At 36.4% G+C, this 26,068-nt stretch overlaps 1 protein-coding gene across 4 annotated transcripts in view; it reads left to right on the forward strand.

The window, feature by feature from the left end:
- The window catches only part of TOGARAM1 (TOG array regulator of axonemal microtubules 1), an 80,565-nt gene that overhangs the window by 47,223 nt on the left and 7,274 nt on the right, over positions 1 to 26,068 (forward strand). For 2 of the 4 annotated variants that reach the window (XM_059181995.1, XM_059181994.1), the window contains 7 exons: positions 7,013 to 7,166; positions 12,276 to 12,381; positions 13,010 to 13,245; positions 13,847 to 14,005; positions 17,192 to 17,318; positions 18,699 to 18,817; positions 25,132 to 25,321. In XM_059181995.1, the coding sequence (XP_059037978.1) occupies positions 7,013 to 7,166; positions 12,276 to 12,381; positions 13,010 to 13,245; positions 13,847 to 14,005; positions 17,192 to 17,318; positions 18,699 to 18,817; positions 25,132 to 25,321 (1,091 nt within the window). Of the gene's footprint in view, positions 1 to 7,012; positions 7,167 to 12,275; positions 12,382 to 13,009; positions 13,246 to 13,846; positions 14,006 to 14,196; positions 14,478 to 17,191; positions 17,319 to 18,698; positions 18,818 to 25,131; positions 25,322 to 26,068 lie in introns of those variants that run through there. The other 2 variants (XM_059181996.1, XM_059181998.1) reach the window with 2 other exon arrangements.

Below are 26,068 nucleotides of genomic sequence, written 5' to 3' on the forward strand. Positions count from 1 at the left end.
CTATCCTGAGAGTAGTTAGGGGAAACAGGGACTTTAAAGGCAATGTGATGGCATTAAATGCATATCTCTCAATAGTTACCTTCAACTTGAATGGCCTCAATGCTCCCATGAAATGGCACAGGGTTTCAGATCGGATAAAAAGGACCCATCCATATGCTGTTTTAAGAGACTCATTTTGAACCTAAGACATCTCCAGATTGGAAATGAGGGGATGGAGAACCATTCATCATGCCAACAGACCTCGAAAGAAAGCTGGGGTAGCAATTCTCATTCCAGATAAATTAGATTTTAAACCAAAGACTGTAATAAGAGATGTAGAGAGACACTATATCATACTTAAAGGGTCTATCCAACAAGAAAATCTAACAATTTTAAATATCTCTGCCCCCCCAAACATGGGAGCAGCCAACTACAGAGACCATCTATTAACCAAAATAATCATATTAATAATAATAAATTAATAGTAGGAGACCTTAACACTCCCCTCTCAGCAGTGGACAGATCATCTAAGCTGCTCAACAAAGAAATAAGAGCTTGAATGACACTTTGGACCAGATGGTCTTTGTAGATACATATGGAACATTTTACCCTAAAACAACAAAATATTCATTTTTCTCGAGTGCACATGGAACATTCACCAGAATAGACCACATACTGGGTCACAAATCAGGTCTCAGACGATATCAAAAGACTGAGATTATTCCCTGAATTTTATCAGACCACAGTGCTTTGAAACTAGAACTCAATCACAAGAAAAAAATATTGGAAGGAATTCAAACATTTGGAAGTTAAAGAACATCCTGCTAAAGAATGATTGGGTCAACCAGGAAATTAAAGAAGAATTTTAAAAATTCATGGAAACAAATGAAAATGAAAACACATTGGTAAAATCTTTGGGATACTGCAAAGGTTGTCCTAAGGGGGAAATACGTAGCCATCCAAGCTTCTCTCAAGAAAGCAGAAAAATCCAAATGCTCAAGCTAACCTTATACCTAAAGGAGCTGGAGAAAGAACAGCAAATCAAACAGAAACCAAGCAAGAGAAGAAAAATAATAAAGATTAGAGCAGAAGTCAATGAAATAGAAACCGAAAGAGCAGTAGAACAGATCAATAAAACTAGAAGCTGGTTCTTAGAAAGAATTAATTGATAAATCTCTGGCCAGGTTTATCCAAAAGAGAAGGTAAAGGATCCAAATCAATAAAATCATGAAAGAAAGGGAAGAGATCACAACTAATACCGAGGAAATAGAAACAATTATTAGAATAGAAACAGTTATTAGAAAATAATTATTAGAAATAAAGCAACTATATGCCAACAGAGTAAGCAAACTGGAAAAAATGGTGCCTTCCTGGAAACTTATAAACTACCAAGACTGAAACAGGAAGAAAGAGATAATCAGACTAGACCAATAACCAGTAATGAGACTGAAACAGTAATCAAAAACCTCCCCAAAAAATAAGAGTTCAGGGCCAGATGGCTTCCCAGGGAAATTTTCTATAAAAAAGAAATCATATATTTGCAAATCAATCAATGTGATAGATTACATTAACAAAAGAGACAAGAAAAATGTGATCCGGGTGTCTGAGTGGCTCAGTGGGTTAAAGCCTCTGCCTTCTGCTCAGGTCATGATCCAGGGTCCTGGGATCAAACTTCATATCGAGCTCTCTGCTCAGCAGGGGGCCTGCTTCCTCCTCTCTCTCTCTCTCTCTCTCTCTCTCTTTCTTTCTGCCTGCCTCTCTGCCTACTTGTGATCTCTGTCTGTCAAATAAATAAATAAAATCTTAAAAAAAAAAAAAAAAAGAAACATATGACCCTTTAATTGATACAGAAAAAGCACTTGACAAAATACATCATCCTTTCCTGATTAAAACTCTTCAAAATATAGGGACAGAAGGAATATTCCTCAATATCATAAAAGCCATCTATAAATAGTACACAGCAAGTTTCATTCTCAAGGGGAAAAACAGAGCTTTTACCTTAAGGTCAGGAACATGACAGGAATGCCCATTCTCACCACTTTTGTTCTGCCTAGTACTAGAAGTCCTAGCCTCAGCAATCAGACAACAAAAAGAAAAGGCATTCAGATTGGCAAAGAGGAAGTCAAACTCTCTTCTCTTTGCAGATGAAATATACTTTATGTGGAAAACCGAAAAGACTCCAAGCCAAAATTTCTAGAACTCACACAGTGCACAGAAATAAGTTGCATTTCTATATACTAACAATGTGACTGAAAAAAAGAGAAATTAAGGAATCTATTCCATTTAAAATAGCACCAAAAATTGTAAGATACCTAGGAATAAACCTAATCAAAGACACAAAGAATCTGTACTCCAGAAACTATAGAAGACTCATGAAAAGAAACTGAGGAATATACAAAGAGACGGAAAAACATTCCATGTGCATGGATATGGAAGAAGAAACATTGTGAAAATGTGTTGCTTCCCAGAACAATCTACACTTCAGTGAAATACCTTTCAAAATACTATTATAGAGCTGGAACAAACAATCCTAAAATTTGTATGGAACCAGGAAAGACCCGAAATTGCCAGGGGATTGTTGAAAAAGAAACCAAAGCTTGGGGCATCACAATGCCTGACTTCAAGCTCTATTACAAAGCTGTGATCATCAAGATAGTACGGTATTGACAGAGAAACAGACACATAAATCAGTGGAACAGAATAAAGAGCTCAGAAATGGACCCTCAACTCTATGGTCAACTAAACTTCAACAAAGCAGGAAAGAATATCCAATGGAACCAAGATGGTCTCTTCAATAAATGGTGTTGGGAAAATTGGACAGCCACATGCAGAAAAATGAAACTGGACCATTCTCTTACACCATACCCCAAAATAATCTCAAAATGGATGAAAGACCTCATTGTGAGACAGGAATCCATCAAAATCCTAGAGAACATAGGCAGTAACCTCTTCGACCTGGGCCGTAGCAACCTCTTTCAAGGCATGTCTCTAAAGGCAAGGGAAACAAAAGCAAAAATGAACTTTGGGGGTTTCATCAAGATCAAAAGCTTTTGCACAGCAAAAGGAACAGTCAACAAAACCAAGAGGCAACCCTTGAAATGGGAGAAGATATTTGCAAATGACACTACAGACAAAGGGCTGTTATCCAAAATCTATAAAGAACTCCTCAAACTCAGTACTCAAAAAACAGATAATCAGGGACGCCTGGGTGGCTCAGTTGGTTTGACGACTGCCTTCGGCTCGGGTCATGATCCTGGAGTCCTGGGATCGAGTCCCACATCGGGCTCCCAGCTCCACAGGGAGTCTGCTTTTCTCTCTGACCTCCTTGCTCATGCTCTCTCTCACTGTCTCTCTCTTAAATAAATAAATAAATAAATAAATAAAATCTTAAAAAAAAAAAAGATCATCACATCAAAAAATGGACAGAAGACATAAACAAACACTTCTTCAAAGAAGTCATACAGGTGGCTAACAGACACATGAAAAAATATTCTATATCACTAGCTATCAAGGAAATACAAATCAAAACCACAATGAAATACCACTTTACACATGTTAGAATGGCAAAAATTAACAAGATAGGAAGCAACAAGTGTTGGCAAGAATGTGGAGAAGACGGAACCTTCTTACACTGTTAGTGGGAATGTAAGCTGGTACAGCCACTCTGGGAAAACAGTATGGAGGTTCATCAAGACACTAAAAATTGCACTGTTGGGTATTTACCCCGAAGTTATAGATGTTGAAAAGAAGGGGCACAGGCACCCCAGTGTTCAGAGCAGCAATGTTCATAATAGCCATGTAGAAGGAGCCAAGATGTCCTTCAGTAGATGAATGGATAAGGAAGACGTGGTTCATATATACAGTGGAATATTCCTCAGCTATCAGAAAGGATGAATACCCACCCACCAATTGCACTGACATGGATGGAACTGGAGGTGGATCATGCTATGTGAAATAAGTCAAGCAGAGAAAGACAATTAACATATGGTTTCACTCATACATGGAACATAAGGACTAGCGTGGAAGACCACAGGGCAAGGGAGGGAAAACTGAATGGGAAGAAATCGGAGAGGGAGACAAAGCATGAGAGACTCTGGACTCTAGGAACCAAACTACAGGGTTACAGAAGGCTGGGAGGGGATGCGGTAATGAAGTGATGGATATTAAGGAGGGCACATGTGGTGATGAGCACTGGGTGTTATATGCAACTGATGAATCTTTGAACACTACATCAAAAACTACTGATGCACTATATGCTGGCTAATTGAACATAATAAAAAATAATTTTAAAAAATAAAATAAAGAACAAACTGCTTGATATTTGAAAAAAAAATTACATATCTTGGACCCTTCAGTATTCCAAGTGAAGTTTACCAAATATGGAAAAAAGTAAAATAAAAAGAAAATATTTTTTAAAAGTTATAAAAAATATGAATGCATGGGAAAAAAAAGTTCACAAAAATCATCCTCGCTTATTTTTAAAAAGTTAAAAATAAATAAAAATATTAAATAGATCTTAGGTGTAGTAGAAACTTGGGAAAATCAGAGATTGAAATAAAAAAATCTCATATACTATAATAAACATTAAGAAATATTGCTTATTGGGAACCCGGCAGGCTCAGTTGGTTAGGCCTCAGTTGGTTTGGCTCAGGTCTCCCTGATCCCAGGATCCTGGGATCGAGTCCCACATTGGGCTGTCTGCTTGGTAGGGAGTCAGCATCTCCCTCTGCCTGCTGCTACCCCTGCTTCTGTGTTCTCTCTCTCTTTTGAATAAATAAATAAAATCTGCAAAAAAACCCCAAATTATTGCTTATTGCTTTTTTTATTATTGTTTAATGTTAGTAAGGAATAAACTGAACTATTGCAAACATTTTGAAATTTACGTTGGGTGTGAAGTCTAGGTATCCACAAAAAAAAACCAAAAAGTACAGAAAAAATAAATATATAAATGTGATCTTGGTCACCATCCTTAACATCTCTCAAAGATACATATAAAAGATAGTTGATCTAAATGACTGATTGTTCCTAGTTTGTATTTCTTTTAAAATGCAAGAAATATAGAAAACTTTTTTTTTTTAAAGAAAACTTTTTAAAATGCTGTCTTCTCATCACTAATAATTGTTGAGTGTGACTGATAACAGATGTTGACCTGTAAAATTACTGGTTAAACATGTCCCTAAGAACCAGTTAAATATAGGCATTTGTGTTTAAGCCTATTTAAGTTTAAGTCTATTTGCTAACATTCTCAAATAATTTCACTATTTATTAATATCATAAAATCTAAGGGGATAAAACCCCACAAAACTTCTTACCTAAGCTGTAAAAATACTCTGTTACTGTTACAGCAGGGAAAGAAGTATAGATAATAGTAAATAGGACAAGTTGATAAATATGTTTATGATAGTCATTTTCTAGTGTTTAATATTACCTTTTTAAAAATATCTTGTGGGTGCCTGGGTGGGGCTCTCAGTTAAGGGTCTGTCTTCAGCTCAGGTCATGATCTCAGGGCCTTGGAATTGAGCCCCATCTCAGGCTCTCTCCTCAGCAGGGAGTCTGCCTCACCCTTTTACTCTCTCTCCCCTACCCCCAAGTAAATAAATAAATAATATTTTTTTTAAAAAAAACCTCTTAACATAATATAACTAATGCATCCTTACCCATTTAAAAAAGCCAGTGTAGGGTCACTTGGGTGGCTTAGTTGATTAAGTGTTCTACTCTTTATTTTGGCTCAGGCCCTGATATCAGGACCTGCATTGAGGGCTCTGTGCTGAATTTGAGATTCTTTCTCTTTCCTTCTCCCTGCCACCAACCCACCCACCCCTCTCCCCAAGCTTTTGTGCACATGTCCACTGTCTCTCAAATAAATACATAAATAAAATCTTTTTAAGAAATACAAATACACATTTTATTTGATCTTTTTGATCTTTTCCTTTCTAATACTTCCACTGCAGGTATCTTGTATTATTCAGTGCCCCCAGGGCATTACCCTGAGCACTCTATGATGATTTGTTTTCCTGACATCTGGAAAATGATTGGTAAATGATTATGGAAAAAATATTGTTCTTATTACCACACATGGTCTTAGGATTTTTAATAGACCATTAATTCTAGTGGATAGCAGAAAATTTGTATTTTTGGAATTCAGCTGGAATTCTTTATACAGGGAGTCCTGGGTAGTTCAGTAGGTTAAGTATCTCATGTGGTTTCAGCTCAGGTCATGATCTCTGTGTCCTGAGATTCAGCCCCCAGGCTTGCTCCACACTCAACACTGAGTTTGCTTGTGTCTCTCTCTCTCTACTCCTCCCCCAGGATGTGCTTTTGTGCGTGCATTCTCTCCATCTAGAAGAAGTAAAATCTTTTTTTTGAAAAGAATTATTTACTATGAAGCTTCATTTTCAGTTGTCATTTGTATAGTAAAACAGGTATATATCCACATTTTTTTTTAAAGATTTTATTTATTTTTTTGACAGAGAGAGATCACAAGCAGGCAGAGAGAGAGGAGGAAGCAGGCTCCCTGCTGAGCAGAGAGCCCGATGCGGGCCTCAATCCCAGGATCCTGGGATCATGACCTGAGCCGAAGGCAGCGGCTTAACCCACTGAGCCACCCAGGCGCCCCTCCATATGTTTTTATAAAATGGGATCATATACTTCTTACTGATTTTTAGTTTTCTTTTAATTTTTCTTAAAGATTTTATTTATTTATTTGAGAGAGACACAGTGAGAGAGAGCATGAGTGAGGAGAAGGGCAGAGAGAGAAGCAGACTCCCTGTGGAGCTGGGAGCCCGATGCGGGACTGGATCCTGGGATTCCGAGATCATGACCTGAGCCAAAGGCAGTTGTCCAACCAACTGAGCCACCCAGACGTCCCTGATTTTTAGCTTCTTAAAGCTCGACTTTATTATATGACTCATGACTGAAAAACCACTTATATATTTATATTTGATATAATTAAGTAATTTTGTATATAAAAAAATAAAGTTTTAAATAGCTTTGGTATCCAGGTATTAGAAATTTAATGTTCTTTTTATTTTAGGTGAAGCTTCTCCTGGAGGCATTCCACAGTATAAAGAAAGGATGTCATCTGTCACCCATAGTCCTGAAATAATGGATACATCGGAACTACGGCCATTTTCCAAACCAGAAATAGCACTGACAGAAGCTCTTAGGCTTTTAGCTGACGAGGATTGGTAAGTTCACCATCCTTACTTTAAAACTAAGCTGAGGGGGCACCTGGGTGGCTCAGTGGGTTGAGCCACTGCCTTCGGCTAGGGTCGTGATCTCAGGGTCCTGGGATCAAGCCCCACATTGGGCTCTCTGCTCAGCGGGGAGCCTGCCTCTCTGCCTACTTGTGATCTCTCTCTCTGTCAAATAAATAAATAAAATATTTTAAAAATAAATAAATAAAATAAAATAAAACTAAGCTGAGTTCCAGAAGTTTCCTAAAAAATTTTTATTAAAAACTTTGAAACATTGCCTATTAAAATAGTCACAGAAATAATTATTATACTTCTTAGTCTGAGTTTTTTTTCAGCTTACTAATGTAACTGAACTCCTGTCCTAATAGCACTGTTTACTACCAGTTATAACTTATATGTAAAGATAGAGTTTAGCTTTATTATGGATTACATAAACCTTTTGGTACTAAAATACAAATCTCACCTTTTCCCCAAGTGTTTCTCTGTGAAATCCATCCTATAACAATCCTGAAAATACTTATCTATTACCAGCATAGCTGCAGCAGCCACGTAGCCCAGCCCACCTGGAGCATATACCGGCTGTACTTGTTCCATTTCCTTCCCTACTCCTTCAGTATCTCTCTCCATTCCCATCCTCCATATCTTCAGTTTTACTTCTACTAGACCATATTCATCAATATTAAAATGTGCTATAATATCCCCTGTTTTTTAAAAAACCTCCCTAAACTGCACATCTTCATATTTCTTTTATTCCCCTTTTTTAGCCAGGTCCTTGAAAAGGCTGACTCATTGTCTACTTTTTCACCTCATATTCTCTTCTCAGCCTTTAATTGGCTCTCAATCCTCCCTGCCGTGACAACCACATCACTAAAACCATGAAAGTTGTCATCTTGCTGAATCTACATTGGTTATTTTTAGTGGTCATATTACCCTTTTAGCAACATTTGACACAGTCGACACTCCCTTCTTTCTGATTTTACCATTGAAAAATCAAGAGTTTCTTGGTTATTTTCTTGTTTTAGTATGTTCTTACTCCTTTTTTTTATTTGACTTCAAAATGCTCCATTCTTGAGGCATTCTCAACCTACATTTATTCCATAGATCCAGGCTGGCAGTCATTTTCTGTAAAGAGCCAGATAGTAAATATTTTAGGCTTTGCAGGCCAAATATCTTTATCACAACTCCTCCACTTTGCAGTTGTCATGTAAAAGCAGCCTTAGGGGGCGCCTGGGTGGCTCAGTGGGTTAAGCCGCTGCCTTTGGCTCAGGTCATGATCTCAGGGTCCTGGGATCGAGTCCCGCATCGGGCTCTCTGCTCAGCAGGGAGCCTGCTTCCTCCTCTCTCTGCCTGCCTCTCTGCCTACTTGTGATCTTTCTCTGTCAAATAAATAAATAAAATCTTTAAAAAATAATAATAAAAGCAGCCTTAGTATGAAAACAAACATGTATAGCTATATTCCAATAAACTTTACTTATAAAAAATTCTGATGGGTCCAGATTTAGTCTGTGAATCATAGTTTGCCAACCCCTTTTCTAAATGATTACGTTCAGCTGAATGTATGTCTTGATTCCGGGTATCTTCTTGACCTCTAAATTTAAAATCCATCTGCCTGTTTGACATTTTCACTTTGATGCTTACTGACATTTTAAATTTAATATACCAAAACAGAACTCTTGATTTCCTACTTCCTGCCAGCGTGGGTTAACAGGCATAAGATTTGCCTATACATCTGAAAGAACTAAAGAAATCATACAAAATATATGAAACAGTGGTTTTCAAAATATTCCTCACTAGGCAGTGTAAATTAGTGATACTTGAAAGACAGGAAACAAATAAGGTGAACTCTGTAATTGCCCTGACTTAACTTCCTGCACAGTTTCCAGGTTATAGCTCAAAGAAGAGAATTCTATGTAAATACCAGCAGAGATGGAAATGGAGCTGGGTATTTGGGGATGCCAGGATAACTAGAGTTTGCAAGGCAGAGTGTCAGAGAGGATGGAGCTTCACAAAGAACTCTGGAGACCTTCAGAGAATTCTTCTCAAATGTTTAGCTGAATACTAGTCTGGCCATAAATGTAAATAAATTACCTGAAGCCAGAGCTAGAATGAAATTACAGGAAACAATCCCTGAATACTTTTTTCCCATCAGCACAGTGGTAAACCTCATAATTCACAGGCCATCAAGTATAAAACTCAGAAGAGTTTTGCTTCCTAGTGTGGAAAAATAAACCTTAGGCTAAGGACTGATTTGGCCCAGCCCAACAAAGCATAAAAGCAAGGCCTAAAAGGATCACACTTATCAAATAACCTAACTCTATCCCAGAGCAAAGGTCAAAAATAATTTTGGAATACAGAAATATCTCAGATAAGATGAATAATGACTGACATCCAATAAAAAATTACCAGGCATGCAAAGCAGCAGGGAAATACAATCCATAATGGGAAGCAAAAAAGGTAACTATTGAAACTAATCCAAAAATGATACAAATAAATAGAATTAGTAGATAAGGACATTATAGCTATAGTTATAATTCTATTCCATGTGTTGAAGAAACTAGAAGAAAGACATGAACAGAGAATCAGCTGTAGGAGGACCTGCAAACCTTTTGCTATATAATGTAACAAGAGTGAGGGAAATAATAACCCCTTACATTCACACTAAAAGGGAGGGTATTATCAGGTGGTATATACCACGGTACAGGAATCATGGGTGCCATCTTAGAATTTTGTATTTCACATTAGAAATAAAAAGGGCCATTCTATAATGATAATGATAAAAAGGTTAATTTATCAGGTGATCCTGATTTTATTTATCATATAACAACTTCAGAATACATTAAGCAGAAACTGGTAGAACTGCAAGAAGAAATAAATAAATCCACAATTATAGTTGGAACTTCAACAACCATCTCTCATTAATTAATAGAATTAGAAGAAAGAAAATCAATGAATGACATGACATGATTGACCTAATTGGCATTTATAGAATAATCCACCTAAAATAACAGACTCTACATTATTTTTGAGTCCATAAGGAACATTTACCAAGAAAAATATTTTGGAACATAGAATAAGTAATTTAAAAGGATTCGGATTGTACAAATTTTGTTCTCTGACTATAGTGGAATTAAATTAGAAGTTAGGAACCGATACCTGGAAAATCTCTAAATGTCTTGAAACTAGCACTCTTAGAAGCAACCCATGGATCTAAGAAAGTAAATCAGAACATGGGATTCCCCCCCATAAAACCCTCCAGTGGCCCCTTAGAAAACCAGGGGGGGAAATTAACATTTTCATAGCTTACAAAGTCCTTCATTTTCTGTCCCTCGCCTCTTTCTGTACCCTCATCCCCTACCAGGGGGATGCTGTGCCTTGTTTGTCCACTCTAGCCACCTGGCTATTTCCTGAACACCCAAGCTCATTTATGTTTCAAGACCTTTGTACTTAACTTGTTAAACATTCTTCCAGCGACTTCTTTCTCACTTCATGCAGGTATCTGTCAAATGTCATCTCCTCAGAAAAGCCCTCTTTCAGGATTTTAACTAAAATAGTGCTCTTTTCCTCATCTTCTTATACTGCTTTATTTTTAATATTGCTACCTGACCTTACATTTTAACTCTGCTTTTAGCAATTTGATTTTGATATTCCATGTTGTACTTTTATTGTTTTATCCTGTTTGGGGTTTGTTTTTAGATCTTTGGGGTTTGGGGTTTGTTTTTAGATCTGAGAGTTTATTGTTTGGATCAAATTCGGAAAAAATTTTAGCCACTTTTTCTTTCTTTCTTTCTTTTTTTTTTTTTTAAGATTTTATTTATTTATTTGACAGAGAGAAATCACAAGTAGATGGATAGGCAGGCAGAGAGAGAGAGAGAGAGAGGGAAGCAGGCTCCCTGCCAAGCAGAGAGGCTGATGCGGGACTCAATCCCAGGACCCTGAGATCATGACCTGAGCCGAAGGCAGCGGCTTAACCCACTGAGCCACCCAGGCGCCCCTAGCCACTTTTTCTTAATTTCTTTTCCTGCCTCCCCTCCCTCTTGACTGTACTATCTGTTATTTGTATATATAGAATTGGATTGTTTCTGCCTTTAAATTAATTATAAACTGTTTGATGTTTATTCAAAAAATGAGAATTTTGAACTAGACAGCTATTTAAATAGGTTTCCTTTTGTTGCCTTGGATTCTTGGGTTTTTTCGTGTCTCTGAGTTTTCCATAATTCATTCAAGGAATTTAAATGCTTAAAAAAATGTCTGCCATCAATATTACCTAAGGAAATGTTAAATATTACTAAGGAAACTCATTTTGGCTTACATTTTTCAAACCTATAAGATGAAAATCATCAATTTAGAAATGTTATATCTAAATCTCACTTGAATCCCACTCTCTTGTTAGTATCCACCTACCCTTCAGCTGGCTCATTAGGTCAGCTAATGAAAGAAAAATACAAATTACAGAACTATCTGTTACTGGTGTTCTGTCACTGGATTATATATTTTCCAATAAGGTAGTTTCTTTTCTCCTTCCATTTTTGTTTTATTGCTTCCCTTACCTTTTGTTTGCCATTCCTTTTCCTCTGTTTTCTGTAAAGAATATGTCATTCTTTTTTTTTTTTTTTAAGGTTTTATTTATTTATTTGACAGAGAGAGATCACAAGTAGGCAGAGAGGCAGGCAGAAAGAGAGAGAGAGAGGAGGAAACAGGCTCCCTGCTGAGCAGAGAGCCCGATGCGGGACTCGATCCCAGGACCCTGAGACCATGACCTGAGCCGAAGGCAGCGGCTTAACCCACTGAGCCACCCAGGCGCCCAAGAATATGTCATTCTTATCACTAGGGATGAAATATTCTTTTTTATTTACAAAACATGAACTTAGTATGACTGTCATTAGTGATTTTAGCTCTTAAAAGATCTTTTGCATCATGAAAGAGAACTATTGGAGCAAATAAAACTTTACATATTTTTTTAATTTGAAATTCCTAAGTGAATGGAAAAATAAGATCTCCTCATTGGCAGTATTTCATGAACACAAATTAAGACATCTGAGATTCTGTTCCAGTTGAGACCCATTTAATAAGTGATTTGCCATTTCTTTCTTTTTCCTATAGGGAGAAGAAAATTGAAGGACTGAATTTTATTAGGTGCTTAGCTGCTTTTCATTCTGAAATATTGAACACAAAGCTGCATGAAACAAATTTTGCAGTAATTCAAGAGGTAAACTTATTTTCCAGCTGAGTTAAGGATTGTTTGGATAACAAAGAATACATATGCCACATTTATTTATTTAAAAAATACCTCTGTACTAGGGGCGTCTGGGTGGCTCAGTTAGTTGAGATTCCAGCTCCTGATTTCGGCTTGGGTCACGATCTCAGAGTTGTGAGACTGAGGCCCACATGGGGCTCCATACTGAGGGATGAGCTTGATTAAGATTCTCTTTCTCTCTTTCTTTCTGCCCCTCCCCACCTCTTTGTTCTCTCTCTGGGGGGAGGGGGGAGAAAAAGAAAGAATAGTCTATACTAAGTGATTAAAGTAGGCTTATATGTAGTTATAAGTAGATCCTGTTTGGGGCTTCTGGCTGGCTCAGTCAGGAGAGCATCCAACTCTTGATCTCAGGGTCATGAGTTTGAGCCCCAGGTTGAGGATAGATTTTACTTAAAAAAAAAAAAGTCGCTCATACCTTACTTTTAAACTTTAAAAAATTTTTCATTAATGTTAATTTTTAGGACGTAAGATAGTGTGTATTAAAGTATGTTACTTTAATAGTAAGTTTGGTTTCAAAGTCATTATTACTGATTTTCTTTCAGAATATCAGCAAAATGTACATTTTGGAAATTTTTTTTAGGTGAAAAATTTACGGTCTGGAGTTTCTCGTGCTGCAGTGGTCTGTTTAAGTGATCTTTTCACTTACCTGAAAAAGAACATGGATCAAGAACTAGATACCACAGTAAAAGTTTTGTTGCACAAAGCTGGAGAATCAAATACATTTATAAGAGAAGATGTTGACAAAGCATTGAGAGCTATGGTCAGTAATGTAACACCTGCACGTGCAATTGTTTCTCTTATCAATGGAGGACAAAGGTAATATTCAAAATAATCTTGATATGTCCTTAAACTAAAAATGCAGGGGTACCTGGCTGGCTTAGTCGTTAAGCGTCTGCCTTCGGGCTGCCTCAGGCCCTGCATCAGGCTCCCTGCTCAGTGGGAAGCCTGCTTCTCCCTCTCCTACTCCCACTGCTTGTATTCCCTTTCTCACTGTCTTTCTCTCTCTACCAAAGGAATGAATAAAATCTTAAAAAAAAAAAAAAAAAACCTAAAAATGCAGTTGTTTGCAGTCTGGGATATAAGAAAAACACAAGCAAACTTCAGTATTATTTCAGTCAAAAAACAAATAAATCCTATGTGATAAACCTCATATTAGGTACAGAGCATATAAGGAATAATAATACTATTATTCTAATAATTTTACTTCTATTCATAGATCTGGAACTAAATAAATGTCAGTGATTATGAGTTTTGTTTTTAACTTTTTGAGAATGGATAACTAATTTAATTTGTCATTTTAGCATTCAGGGATGATTGTTGAGGGTTAAGAGTAGTTTAATCATTTAACTTTAAAGGTATATTTTTGGTAAATAGTTCATACATCAAATTTGTTTCAATTGATCATGTTTTCTTGTAGTCATTTACACATTGCAGTACGAAGATGTACAGCCCAGCATTTAACAGATGTGGTGGAATTTATGGAACCAGAGCGTATTTTATCTGGAACAAAGGATATGGCTGACCGCATATTACCAGCTGCTGCTAAGTTTGCTCAGGACAGTTCACAAGAAACCAGGTGAATAGATGCTAATGATATTTGCTGAATCTGTTAGGATAAGGGCTTAAAAGTAGGCAGGTTAAAAAAGAATAAACATTTTTTCTAAATGGAAAAGTGGGGTCCCCAGGGTTTGGTGCTGGGGGTGGACTTATTTAACCAATTTGTAAATGATCTTGAGGGAGTGCACAGTGAATTCTCCAAATTTACAGATGACACTACATACTTCTGGGTAGTGAGATGCCATGTCACAGGGATGAACTGCATGAAAACGGCACAAGACTATATGAGTTCAGAAAAGTGGCAGAAGAACTTCATTATGGGCAAATGTAAGGTAATGCATTTAGGGGAAATGATGTATTTTCCAAGTAATCAGGTGAACTCAAGGATATATGTGCACATGAAACACAGGAAGCGAAATTGTTAACATATTGTCTCCTGAAACATGAGATAGCTACACTTAGAAAATCCCATAAATTTCTGATTATTGTACTTGTAAAACAATTCTGTGAAGGTTAAGAACAGTCAGAGAAAAATGACAAAATAATTAAGATGTAGATGGTACCTTACTATATTGGTAACATGGAGTTTTTATTTTTTACGTTAATTCTGTGCCTAGTGTGGGGCTCAAACTCACAAACCCAAGAGCAAGAGTCACATGCTGCTCTAACTGACCCAGGTGGGTGTCCCTCATTCTACTGGTCGCAGAAATTTTGGATATAGTCAGGAGTCTAGGTTCAATTCCTAATGCCAAACATCTTTTGCCCTTAAACAAATTACTTTTGTCTATTAACCTAGCTTTCCTCGTTTGTAAAATTAGGAAGGTGGGACTAAGGTGATTGATAATGTCCCATACAAAACCTAAAAATTTATGGCAGTTAAATATGAAGCTAGATTAAAAGTGGGAGGGACAGTCCTGAGTTCATAGAGACTAAAGTAAAGAAGGATATAAAATTATTAATGTTTAAAGACAAAGATATCTGTAACTTTAGGTAACTGGAGTTAGTCTTATGGAAATCATTATATCAGAAACTAATATTGAAAGTTAATGTATTCACTTTCTAATGCTGTGTAACAAATTACCACAAACCTAGTGGTTTAAGGCAGGACAGACTTTTTTAGATTATTGTTCTTTAAGTTAGAAGTCTTACATGGCTCAACTGCTTTCTCTGCTTGGGGTCTCCCAGGGTTGAAATCAAGATGATAATAATGCTAAGCTCTTTATCTAGAAGTTCTATAGAAGAATCTGCTTCCAAATTATTTTGGTTGTTGGCTAAATTTAGTTCCTTGTAGTATAGGACTTAGGTCTCTGTTTTTTTGCTGGTTGTCAGCCAGGGTCCTCTCTCAGCTCCTTAAGCTCACCTGTCCCCCTTGTGCTTAGAAGCCAGCAACAATATGTTGAATTCCCCTTATGCTTAGATTTTATGCTCTGATTTTCTCTTCTGCTACCAGCCATAGAAAGCTCTCTGATTTTAAGGATGAGTATGATTAGATTAGGTCTACCCAGAAAATCTCTGTACCCTAGAGTCAACTCTGCCATATAATATAACATAGCATAACATAATCCTGGAAGTTATATCTCATATTTACAAATTGCAGGTATTAAAGCAGGACATCTTTGGGGAGCCATTTTGGAAGTTATGTATACCACAGTAAAGTTCAAAACAATTTAGGAGGCTTTGGATCATAATAAACTAGTTAGGACAAAAAAAGATTTGCAGTGGTGGTTCTGTGTACATCTTAACCTTTGCTTAATGACATGGTAATTCTTCTAATCCATTTTGTCATTTCTTGATTTCTTTTTTTTTTTTTTTTCATTTCTTGATTCCTTATTTGAAGTTTTAAAATTATAAAATGTTTACAGCTTTCAGTTTTACTATTTCTCACATTTAGTGTCCTATTGCTTGTTTGCTTGTTTTAGCCATTCTCATATCATTAGGGCCTGTGATGGACCTACAGCCCTTAATGTTCTGGGCTAAAAGTTATAATCATCTTTGAAACTGTAACTGACTATGAACTACTTATCAAGGTGTAACCTTATTTTGATTCTGAGGAAAGAAGAGAAATTTTCTGATACTACCTCTTTCTATAATTTTGTTAAAATCGAAGGGGCCTGGTTGATACCTGAGATCATTCTGTACTTTCTCCCTGCCCCCCACGACTTACCTTCTCTTATTCTTCCTAGTCCACATATTCCAAGTTGTAGGAGAAAGCATAATTATAATTGATTTTAGGGCCATGCTTCTTTGAAGAATAATAATATGGTATAATTATAAGGTACTATATGGACCCTCTATCCAAAAATATCTTCAATACCCATTTTTATGATATCTGTGGTTCTGCTATCAGAATGATATCTTGGCTTAAGGTTTTATCCTAAAAAGAATTATTTCTTTTAAAAAGAATTAATTTTGAACTTACATACTACCATTAAAAAAATATAATTTGGAGAGCATTACACATTCATTATATATCATCCATGATTTTCAACTGACTTTGGGTATGTTTTAGGTAGCAGAGAATAGGTTTTCGAAGAATGGGAACCAGGTAAGTTTTGGCAGGGGGAAAAAAAGAGCGAGAGTAAGAAATATAGGAAATACAAAACCTAGGGAAGGTTGACTTAGGTCAGAACACCTCTCAGCAGCAACCTCTTGCCCAGTGAGCAAGGAGCCCAGGATAAAGAGAGACTTCTCCTAACTCAAGTTCTGCCAAATACCAGCCTTGATATGGACCCAAGGGTGTCTGAAAAACAAAACTCAAACATTTGGTTCTCCAAAAAGAGATTTGAAGATTTGAAGCTATGTCTTTTTTTAAAATGAGGGCAAGGAGAATGCTATACTCCAATTCAGATAGTATAACTACATTTCAGTGACTTGTTTAAAATAGGAATGACAGGGGTGCCTGGGTGGCCCAGTAGGTTAAAGCCTCTGTCTTGGGCTCAGGTCATGATCCCAGGGTCCTGGGATGGAGCCCTGCATTGGACTATCTGCTCAGCGGGGAGCCTGTCTCTCTCCCTCTGCCTGCCTCTCTGCCTGCTTGTGATCTGTCAAATAAATAAATAAAATCTTTAAAAAAAAAAAAAAGGGAATGACAATCTTGATATTGACAGTTTTTTTTTTCTATTGAAAAAAAATATTGCATCTAAGGATAGAAACTGAGTTTGTTAAGGTATATATAATTATTTGTATGTTTCTCAAATATCTATAGGTACTATGGTCGAAAGATGCTTTTCCTAATGATGTGTCATCCCAACTTTGATAAAATGCTTGAAAAGTATATCCCATCCAAAGATTTGCCATATATTAAGGAATCTGTTAAGAGCTTACGGCAAAAGGTATGTGGATAAAGTTTAATTTGTAAACATCTTTAAAAGCAAGGTACCAGGAAACTAAAGGTAGAAGTAATTGCTTCTTTGATTATTTCTCTGTTAACCATTCAGTATATAGCTACAGTGGCGTTTCAACAACTGCAGTTGTACAAGTTGCAGTAGATATTCATAGTGTCAGTAAGAGTTTATTGAACAGAAGTTTGATATTTGGTAGAATATAATGAGGTTTATTGGAGTTACAAGACTTGGATTTGATTCAAGACTTGGGTTTGAGAATTAGCCAACTAAATAGTGTTAGGTACATCACTTAATTTCTTTAACCTGAGTTTTTTGTTATTATAGGGTAAGGTTAGTGATGTTCGTCATGCTTGGTCCCTGCTTTATTTACCTTGCCTATTCCACTGTTAGAGTTCCTATCACACTGCAGAACATTGATTGGGAGGTCTTTGAGGGGAAGCCCTATGTCTTATTTAATCCTGAGAGATAATGGGGATTCAGACATGTCTGAAATAAGTGATTGAGGAAATACTAAGTAAAATAAAATGCGGAAAGTGTCTTATAAAAAATAATCCACTTACATTTTTAAAAAAATATGTTTAATAATGTAGAATTTTTCTATGGTAATTTATGTTACTCCTCACTGCTAATATTGGTTAAAGGATTCGTTTATGAAAGGACAGTTTTATACATTTTAGAGCATTTTTTTCTGCTTATTCTTTTTTTAAGATTTTATATGTCAGAGAGAGAGAGCGAGCAAGCACATGCAGGGGGAATGGCAGGCAAAGGGAGAAGCAGGCTCTCTGCTGAGCAAGGAGCATGATGTAGGACTTGATCCCAGGACCCTGGGATCACAATCCGAACCGAAGACAGATGCTTAACATACTGAGCCACCCAGCCGTCCCTTTTTCTGCTCATTGATCTTAAAGATTTTAGCTTAATTCATATAGAAATAATTAAAATGACCATGCAAAGAATTATCTTTCTGAACTGAGCAGGTTGTATTTGAGAGTCATTTCAAGTACAAGTATTTTTAAATAGTTCTTATCTAAGTGCTTATTCTTATCCTAGTTTTGCATAGGAATTCATTATTTATGTAATGTGTTCATATTTTCTCTATAGATTTTAAGGTTTAAGAAGCATAGTTATAAAATATAGCATATTAATTCTTAAAAATTTAAAGTTTTACTTGGCCAATATCATTTCCTATTAGTTGATCATATATTTGGTTAATTTACTACTAATTAGAAGGTATTTTATGTATTGATACCCTTTAAAGCATCAGCATAGCTGATTATTAAGATGTGTTCACTTATACATGGTATAAATTATTTCACTTAACTGGTTTTAAGACTTGTATTACACTGCCTTTCTTTATATTACTTAAAGGGTTTAGGAGAGATACCACTAGATACTCCTTCAGCAAAAGGAAGACGATCTCATACTGGCAGTGTTGGAAATGCAAGGTCATCATCTGTTTCTAGAGATGCTTTCGATTCAGCTGAAAGGTAGGATCATTTGATAGTCCACATCATTAGAGAAATTACTCCCTAGAGATAGTAGTCTCATTTGGATGTTTTTATGAACTGTCCCAGGGGTATTTGTCAAAACTTAATGGAGTTTTAAAAGTTGGTAAGTACTTAGAAAGTGTGAGGTAATTATATTTAATAAGGCAGTTATATATTCATAGCAACTGGCTTTGACATGCACTAAACGTTATTAAATCTTCAGTGTTGTTGAACTTGTCAGTATTAGGCCTGTGTTGGACAACTCTGATTAATTTTGTTTTCATTTATGTCCTTACTTTTCCCCCTTGATTATAAAAGTAATATATAATTATGGTTCGTGAAAAAAAAACAACTTTAGGAAATCCAAACATTAAAAGAATTAACTGATCACCCATACTAGCATCAACCAGAAAAAGACTACTCTTAAATTTATTAGAAATATAATTATGTATATAATTATGTAACCTGCTTACACTATTTAACATGTAATAGATTGATTATATAATTTTTAAAAATATATATATTTTTAGGGGGTCTGGGTAGCTCAGTTGGTTAAGCGTCTGCCTTCTGCTCAGGTCATGATCCCAGGGTTCTGGGATCAAGCCCCGCTTAGGGCTTCTCTCTTTCCGTCTGCCCGCTGCTTGCCCTGCTTGTGCTCTCTCTCTCTGCCAAATAAATAAATGAATATCTTAAAAAAAAAAAAAAAAAGTGGTTGAATTTCATTCTTTTACATATTATTGTCGTTTTTCCAATTCTGATAGTGAAGACACCATCTTTTTTCTATGGGATATTCTTTCCTGCTTTGTCAAAGATTAGTTGACCATATAGTTGTGGGTTCATTTCTGGTCTGTTACGTTCCATTGATCTGTCAGTTTTTGTGCCAGTACCATACTGTTTTGATCACTACAACTTTGTAATATAACATGAAGTCCAGAATCATGATGCTTCCAGCTTTGCTTTTCTTTTTCAAGGTTGCTTTGGCTATTCAGGGTCTTCTGTGGTTCCATACAAATTGTAGAGTTGTTCTAGCTCTATGATAAATGCTGTTGGTATTTTGATAGGACTTGCATTAAATGTGTAAAGTGCTTTGGGTTGTATAGAAATGTTAACAATCTTAGTTCTTCTAATCCATGAGTATGGAATGCTTTTCCATTTCTTTGTGTCACTTTTAATTTCTTTCTTAGGTGTTTTATAGATTTTAGAGTATAGATCTTTTACCTCTTTGGTTAGGTTTATTCCTAGATATCTCATGGGTTTTGGTATAATTATAAATAGGATTGTTTTCTTTTCTTTTTTTTTTTTTTTAAGACTTTATTTATTTATTTGACAGACAGAGATCTCAAGTAGGCAGAGAAGCAGGCAGAGAGAGAGGAGGAAGCAGGCTCCCTGCTGAGCTGAGAGCCTGATGTGTGGCTGGATCCCAGGATCCTGAGATCATGACATGAGCCAAAGGCAGAGGCTTTAACCCACTGAGCCACCCAGACCCCCCGGGATTGTTTTCTTAATTTCTCTTTCTGCTGTGCATTATTGGTATATAGAAATGCAACAGATTTCTGTATGTTAATTTTGTATCTTGCATCTTTACTGAATTCATCTTCTTGTGGATTTTTTGGGGTTTTCTATATAAAGTATCATGTCATCTGCAAATAGTGAAAGTCTGACTTCTTCCTTGCTGATTTTTTGTTGTTGTCATCCTTTAAGATTTTTATTAATTTACTTATTTGATAGAGCGAGAGACAGCGAGAGCGGGAACACAAGCAGGGGGAACGGGAGATGGAGAAGTAGACTTTCCAGCCGAGCAGGGAGCCTGATGTGGGGCTCAATCCCAGGATCCTGAGCTGAAGGGAGACGCTTAATGACTGAGCCACCCAGGTGCCCCTTCCTTGCTTATTTGGATCCCTTTTTTGTTGTTGTTGTTGTCTGATTGCTGAGGCTAGGATTTCCAGTACCAAGCTAAGTAACAGTAGTGAGCGTGGGTATCCCTGTCTTGTTCCTGACCATGGAGGAAAAAGCTCTCATCCCCTTGAGGATAATTTTAGCTGTGGGTTCTTCATGTATGGCCTTTGTTATGACGAGGTACCTTCCTATAAGCCTACTTTCTTGAGGGTTTTTATCATAAATGGATGCTGTACTTTGTCAAATGCCTTTTCTGCATCTATTGAAAGGTTCATATGGTTTTTATCCTTTATTTTATTAATATCATGTTGATTGATTTGTGAATATTGAATCATCCTTGCAGCCTAGGAATAAATCCCACTTGATCATGGTGAATGATTCTTTTAATGTACTGTTGGTTTCAATTTGCTAGTATTTTGTTGAAAAATTTCACATCCGTGTTCATGAGAAATATTGACATATAGTTCTCTTATTTTACTGGAGATTTTGTCTGGTTTTGGAATCAAGATAATGCTGGTCTCATAATGAATTTGGAAGTTTTCCTTCCTTTTCTATTTTATGAAACAGTTTGAGAAGAATAGGTATTCAATCTTCTTTAAATGTTCAGTAGAATTCCCTTGGGAAGCCATTTGGCTCAGAACTTTTGTATCTTGAGGGATTTTTGATTACTGATCCAATTTCCTTGCTGGTTATGGGTCTGTTCAAATTTTCTATTTCTTCCTGTGTCAGTTTTGGTAGTTTAAATGTTTCTAGGAATGCGTCCATTTCTTATAGATTGCTTAAATTGTTGGCATATAATATTCTCTTTTAATTGTTTGTGTTTCTGATGGCTCAGTGGGCTAAGCCTCTGCCTTTAGCTCAGGTCATGATCTCAGGGTCCTGGGATTGAGCCCCGCATTGGCTCTGTTCAGTGGGGAATCTGCTTCTCCCTCTCCCTCTACCCTTCCACCCTGCTTATGCTTGCACTCTCTCTCTCTCTCAAATAAATAAAATGTATTTTTTAAAAATAGCATTTTGTATTTCTTTGGTGTTGGTTGTGATCTATCCTCTTTCATTCATGATTTTATTTATTTGGATCCTTTTTTTTTGATAAGTCTGGCTAGGGGTTTATCAATTTTACTAATTTTTTTCTGAGAACCACTGCCACCTTTCATTGATAAGTTCTGTTGTTCCCTTTTTAGTTTCTATGTCATTTATTTCTGCTCTAATCTTTATTATTTGCCTTCTGCTAGCTTTAGGCTTTGTTGTTCTTTTTGTGGCTCCTTTATGTATAAGATTAGATTGTTTATTTGAGATTCTTCTTGCTTCTTGAGGAAGGCCTATATACTTCCTCCTTATGACCTCTTTTGCTGCATCCAGACGGTTTTGGACCATTGTATTTTCATTTTCTTTTGTTTGCATGTATTTTTCTTATTTCTTCTTTGATTTCCTGGTGACCCATTCATTGTTTAGTAGCATGTTGTTTAATCTCCATGTATTTGTGCTCTTTCCAAAAATTTTTTCTTTTGGGTGACTATGGTAGGAAAATATGCATGGTATGATCTAAATCTACTTATACTTGTTTGGGCCTGATTTATGACCAAGTATGTGATCTATTTTGGAGAATGTCCCATGTGTACTTAAATGTATATCCTGCTTTAGGATGAAATGTTCTGAATATATGTGTTAAGTCATTCTGGCCCAGTGTGGCATTCAAAGCCATTGTTTCCTTGTTTATTTTCTGTTTAGGTGATTTATTCATTGTTGTAAGTGGGATGTTAAAGTCTCCTACTATTATTGTATTATTATCAATGAGTTCCTTTATATTTGTTATTGTTTTATATATTTGGGTACTCCCTATGTGTGGGGCATAAATATTTATAGTTGTTAGATCTTTTTGGATAGATCCCTTCATTATGATACAGTGCCCTTCTTCATCTCTTGTTACAGTCTTCAGTTGAAAATCTAGCTTGTTTGACCTAAGTACTGCTACTCCAGCTTTCTTTTGATGTCCATTGGCATTATAAATGTTTCTCTGTCCCCTTACTTTCAATCTGCAGGTGTCTTTTTGTCTAAAATGACCCTTTTGTCCTACCTTCTTTTGAACTGATTGATTGAGGGGTGTGTGTGTATATGTGGTGTGTATGTCTATTTTCTGTCATACACCCTAAGGTATATTCATTGTTACTTAGCTATTAAATCCATTTTGTTTAAATAACAGAAAAGCCATCTTTAAACACAAGTTGCAGTAATTAGGTGGTTTCTTGAGGTATTCTTTTTACTCTTTTCATTTATTCACCTTTTATGTATCATACACTTCTCAGTTTAAATATAAATTTAATCTTCTATTTTTCCCATTGTATAGAATTAATCATTTCACAAATTAACCTCAGATCAATTTATTTAAGCAAATTAAAAATAATGAATAAATACATCTAATTAAGATCTGTGTTCTAGCTCACCATTCTATATCTGCTTTTAGGATGATTCTGAGTAATTCTTTAATCAGTGCTCTTAAGACAACCTCAGTGCCATTTTTAATACTGGTAATTAGAGAGATGGTAACTGGCAACACATACTATTGTCCTTATGACCTGTCAATTTGGTGGTGCATGGTTAAGCATGTGCCTTTGGCTCAGGTCATGATATCAAGGTCTTGGGATCGAGCCCCACGCGGGGTTCCCTGCTCAGCAGGGAACCTACTTCTCCCTCTCCCTCTGCCTCTCCCTTCTGCTTGTGTTCTCTGTCTCTCTCTCTCAAATACATAAATGAAAATCTTAAAAAAAAAAATCTGTTAATTTGCATGACACCTTAGTTTCAAAGGGATCATTCATCTGCTACATTGCATCACCCCTTTATAGCATTAAAAAAGAAGATGCTAGTAATAGTAAGCCATTGAAATAGTAAGTCCTGCTAGTGTCAAGATTCTAGTTTTCTCATGCAAATTCACATGGATATTTTGAGTTAATACAGCAGATCTGAGAATTCTGTTTTTCAGAAGTCAAACTGACAAGATGAGCCCTTGGTTGGCATCTGGGAACTAGGATTTAAGGAAGATTACCACTGTTCCTTAACTGATAAGAGTAGTTTACTGTACCACAATTGTTTGGGCAAACAATGTGGTTTATGCTAAAGACCTGCTTTCCTTCTGGCAGCCTAGAAGTTTAGCATATCCTAGGCAGAGGACAAATCATGCCAACTCCCAGTAAAAACCCTGAGCATTGAGGGGTGCTTGGGTGGCTCAGTTGGTTAAGTGTCTGACTCTTGCTTCTGTCTCAGGTCAGGATCTTATGATTGTGGATCGAGCCCAATGTAAGGCTCTGCACTCAGTGTGGAATCTGTTTCAGAGTCTCTCTCCCTCTCCCTACTGCCTGCTCTCTCTCTCTCTCAAATGAATAAATAAAATATTAAAAAAAAAAAATAGGGGCACCTGGGTGGCTCAGTGGGTTAAAGCCTCTGCCTTTGGCTCATGATCCCAGGGTTCTGGAATCGAGCTCTGCTCAGCAGGGAGCTTGCTTCCTCCTCTCTCTCTCTCTGCCTGCCTCTCTGCCTACTTGTGATCTCTGTCTGTCAAATAAATAAATAAAATCTTTAAAAAAAATTAAGCCTGAGCATTGAGTCTCTAATAAGGTTCATTGGTAGACAACATTTCACATGTGTTGTCATGAATTGTTACTGGAGTAATTAAATTTGTTACTGTGTTAGGGCAACTGGGTGGCTGCTGTTGGGTGTCATCCCAGGGTCCTGGGATACAGCCCTTCATTGGGCTCCCTGCTCAGAGGGAAGCCTGCTTCTCTCTCTCCCACTCCCACTGCTTATGTTCCTTCTCTCTCTATGTCTCTCTCTGTGAAATAAAATCTTAAAAAAAAAAGAAACTGTCCTGTGTGAACTGGGAAAGGACTCTTGGAAGCTTGTATCTAGTTTTGACAATACTTTGACACCTGCACGTTTTCCCTTTGCTGATTTTGCTTTGTCTACTTATGTAATAAATCTTAGCTCTGAGTAAAACTATGTGCTAAATCCTGTGAGTCCTCCAAGCAAATCAACAATCTCAGGGGAGATTTTAATTTTTTAAAAAAGATTTTATTTATTTATTTGATAGAGATCACAAGTAGGCAGAGAGGCAGGCAGAGAAAGAGAGAGAGAGGAAGGGAAGCAGGCTCCCTGTTGAGCAGAGAGCACAATCCAGGGCTCCATCCCAGGACTCTGGGATCATGACCTGAGGTGAAGACAGAGGCTTTAACCCACGGAGCCACCCAGGCGCCCCTCTCAGGGGAGATTTTAGGCACCACCACCCCCCACCCCGTGCCTACGTAGGTATTATGGCGATCACTTTGAGAATTTTTGAAAAATAAATGTGTAATAAGAACTATTTATTATGTTTGTGTTTCTTATAGGAAATTAATAATGAAATTAAATTTACCTTTCTTTGACTTTAGAGAAGTAACTGAAATTCGTGACATCACCAGAAAATCAATTCCCCGTAATTCCTTAGAAAGTGCTGAATACATTAAAGTCATAACCAGTTTATTAAATGCAAAAGACTTCCGTGATCGCATTAATGGGATTAAGCAGCTTTTATCAGATACTGAAAACAATCAAGAGCTTGTTGTTGGAAACATTGTGAAGGTAATGAACTGTCAAAATTAATTTTCATATTCAATATGTAGCTAACAGCTCATTAGTATAAGAAATTACCCTAAATCTTACACCTTACATATATTATTTTAAAATGTTAAACTTAGTGAAAAGTATGGATTGCTTAGATTGTGCTCTGTTAAAAGCATTCGAGAACAAAATAATTTGGAAAAAATAGAAAAATAGCTGCTTATTTGTCTGAGTTCTCCCAGAATTCAGTAACTTCTTTGGTATTTTGGTAACTTCTTTGATTTTTGGTAACTTCTCTGAAGCTCTGTATTCTCAGAGCCTGTGGAACCTGACATTCAGTGAATATATGTTCAGCAAATCAATAAATATTTTAAGAACTGGGGCATTTAAGAGCTCTGATGCTACTTAAGAATAGATATTAAAATTTTTATATGTAGATTACAAATCTTGTATATACTAATTTACACACCAACCCTTAGGAAGATAACAAGCAATAGAAAAAGAGATTGTAACAAATTGAGCATAGATGATTTATGCTTCTTCAGAGTTAAGTTAATTACTAAATTCCATTTTAAATTTGTATTTATGGGCATTAAACTTGGCCAATATACCATAACTACCCTTAATTCCAGTAGTGCTGTCACTTAATTTTGAATAAAAATAAATGTCTTGGGAAGACTATTCTTACATGAAAAATTGTATGTATATGTATTAACTTTCATAGTTTTTATATGAGAGATGTGTATGTATGTGTGTGTATATGTGTGT

The sequence above is a fragment of the Mustela lutreola genome, chromosome 7, assembly GCF_030435805.1.
Source record: "Mustela lutreola isolate mMusLut2 chromosome 7, mMusLut2.pri, whole genome shotgun sequence".
Classification (NCBI taxonomy): Eukaryota; Metazoa; Chordata; class Mammalia; order Carnivora; family Mustelidae; genus Mustela; species Mustela lutreola.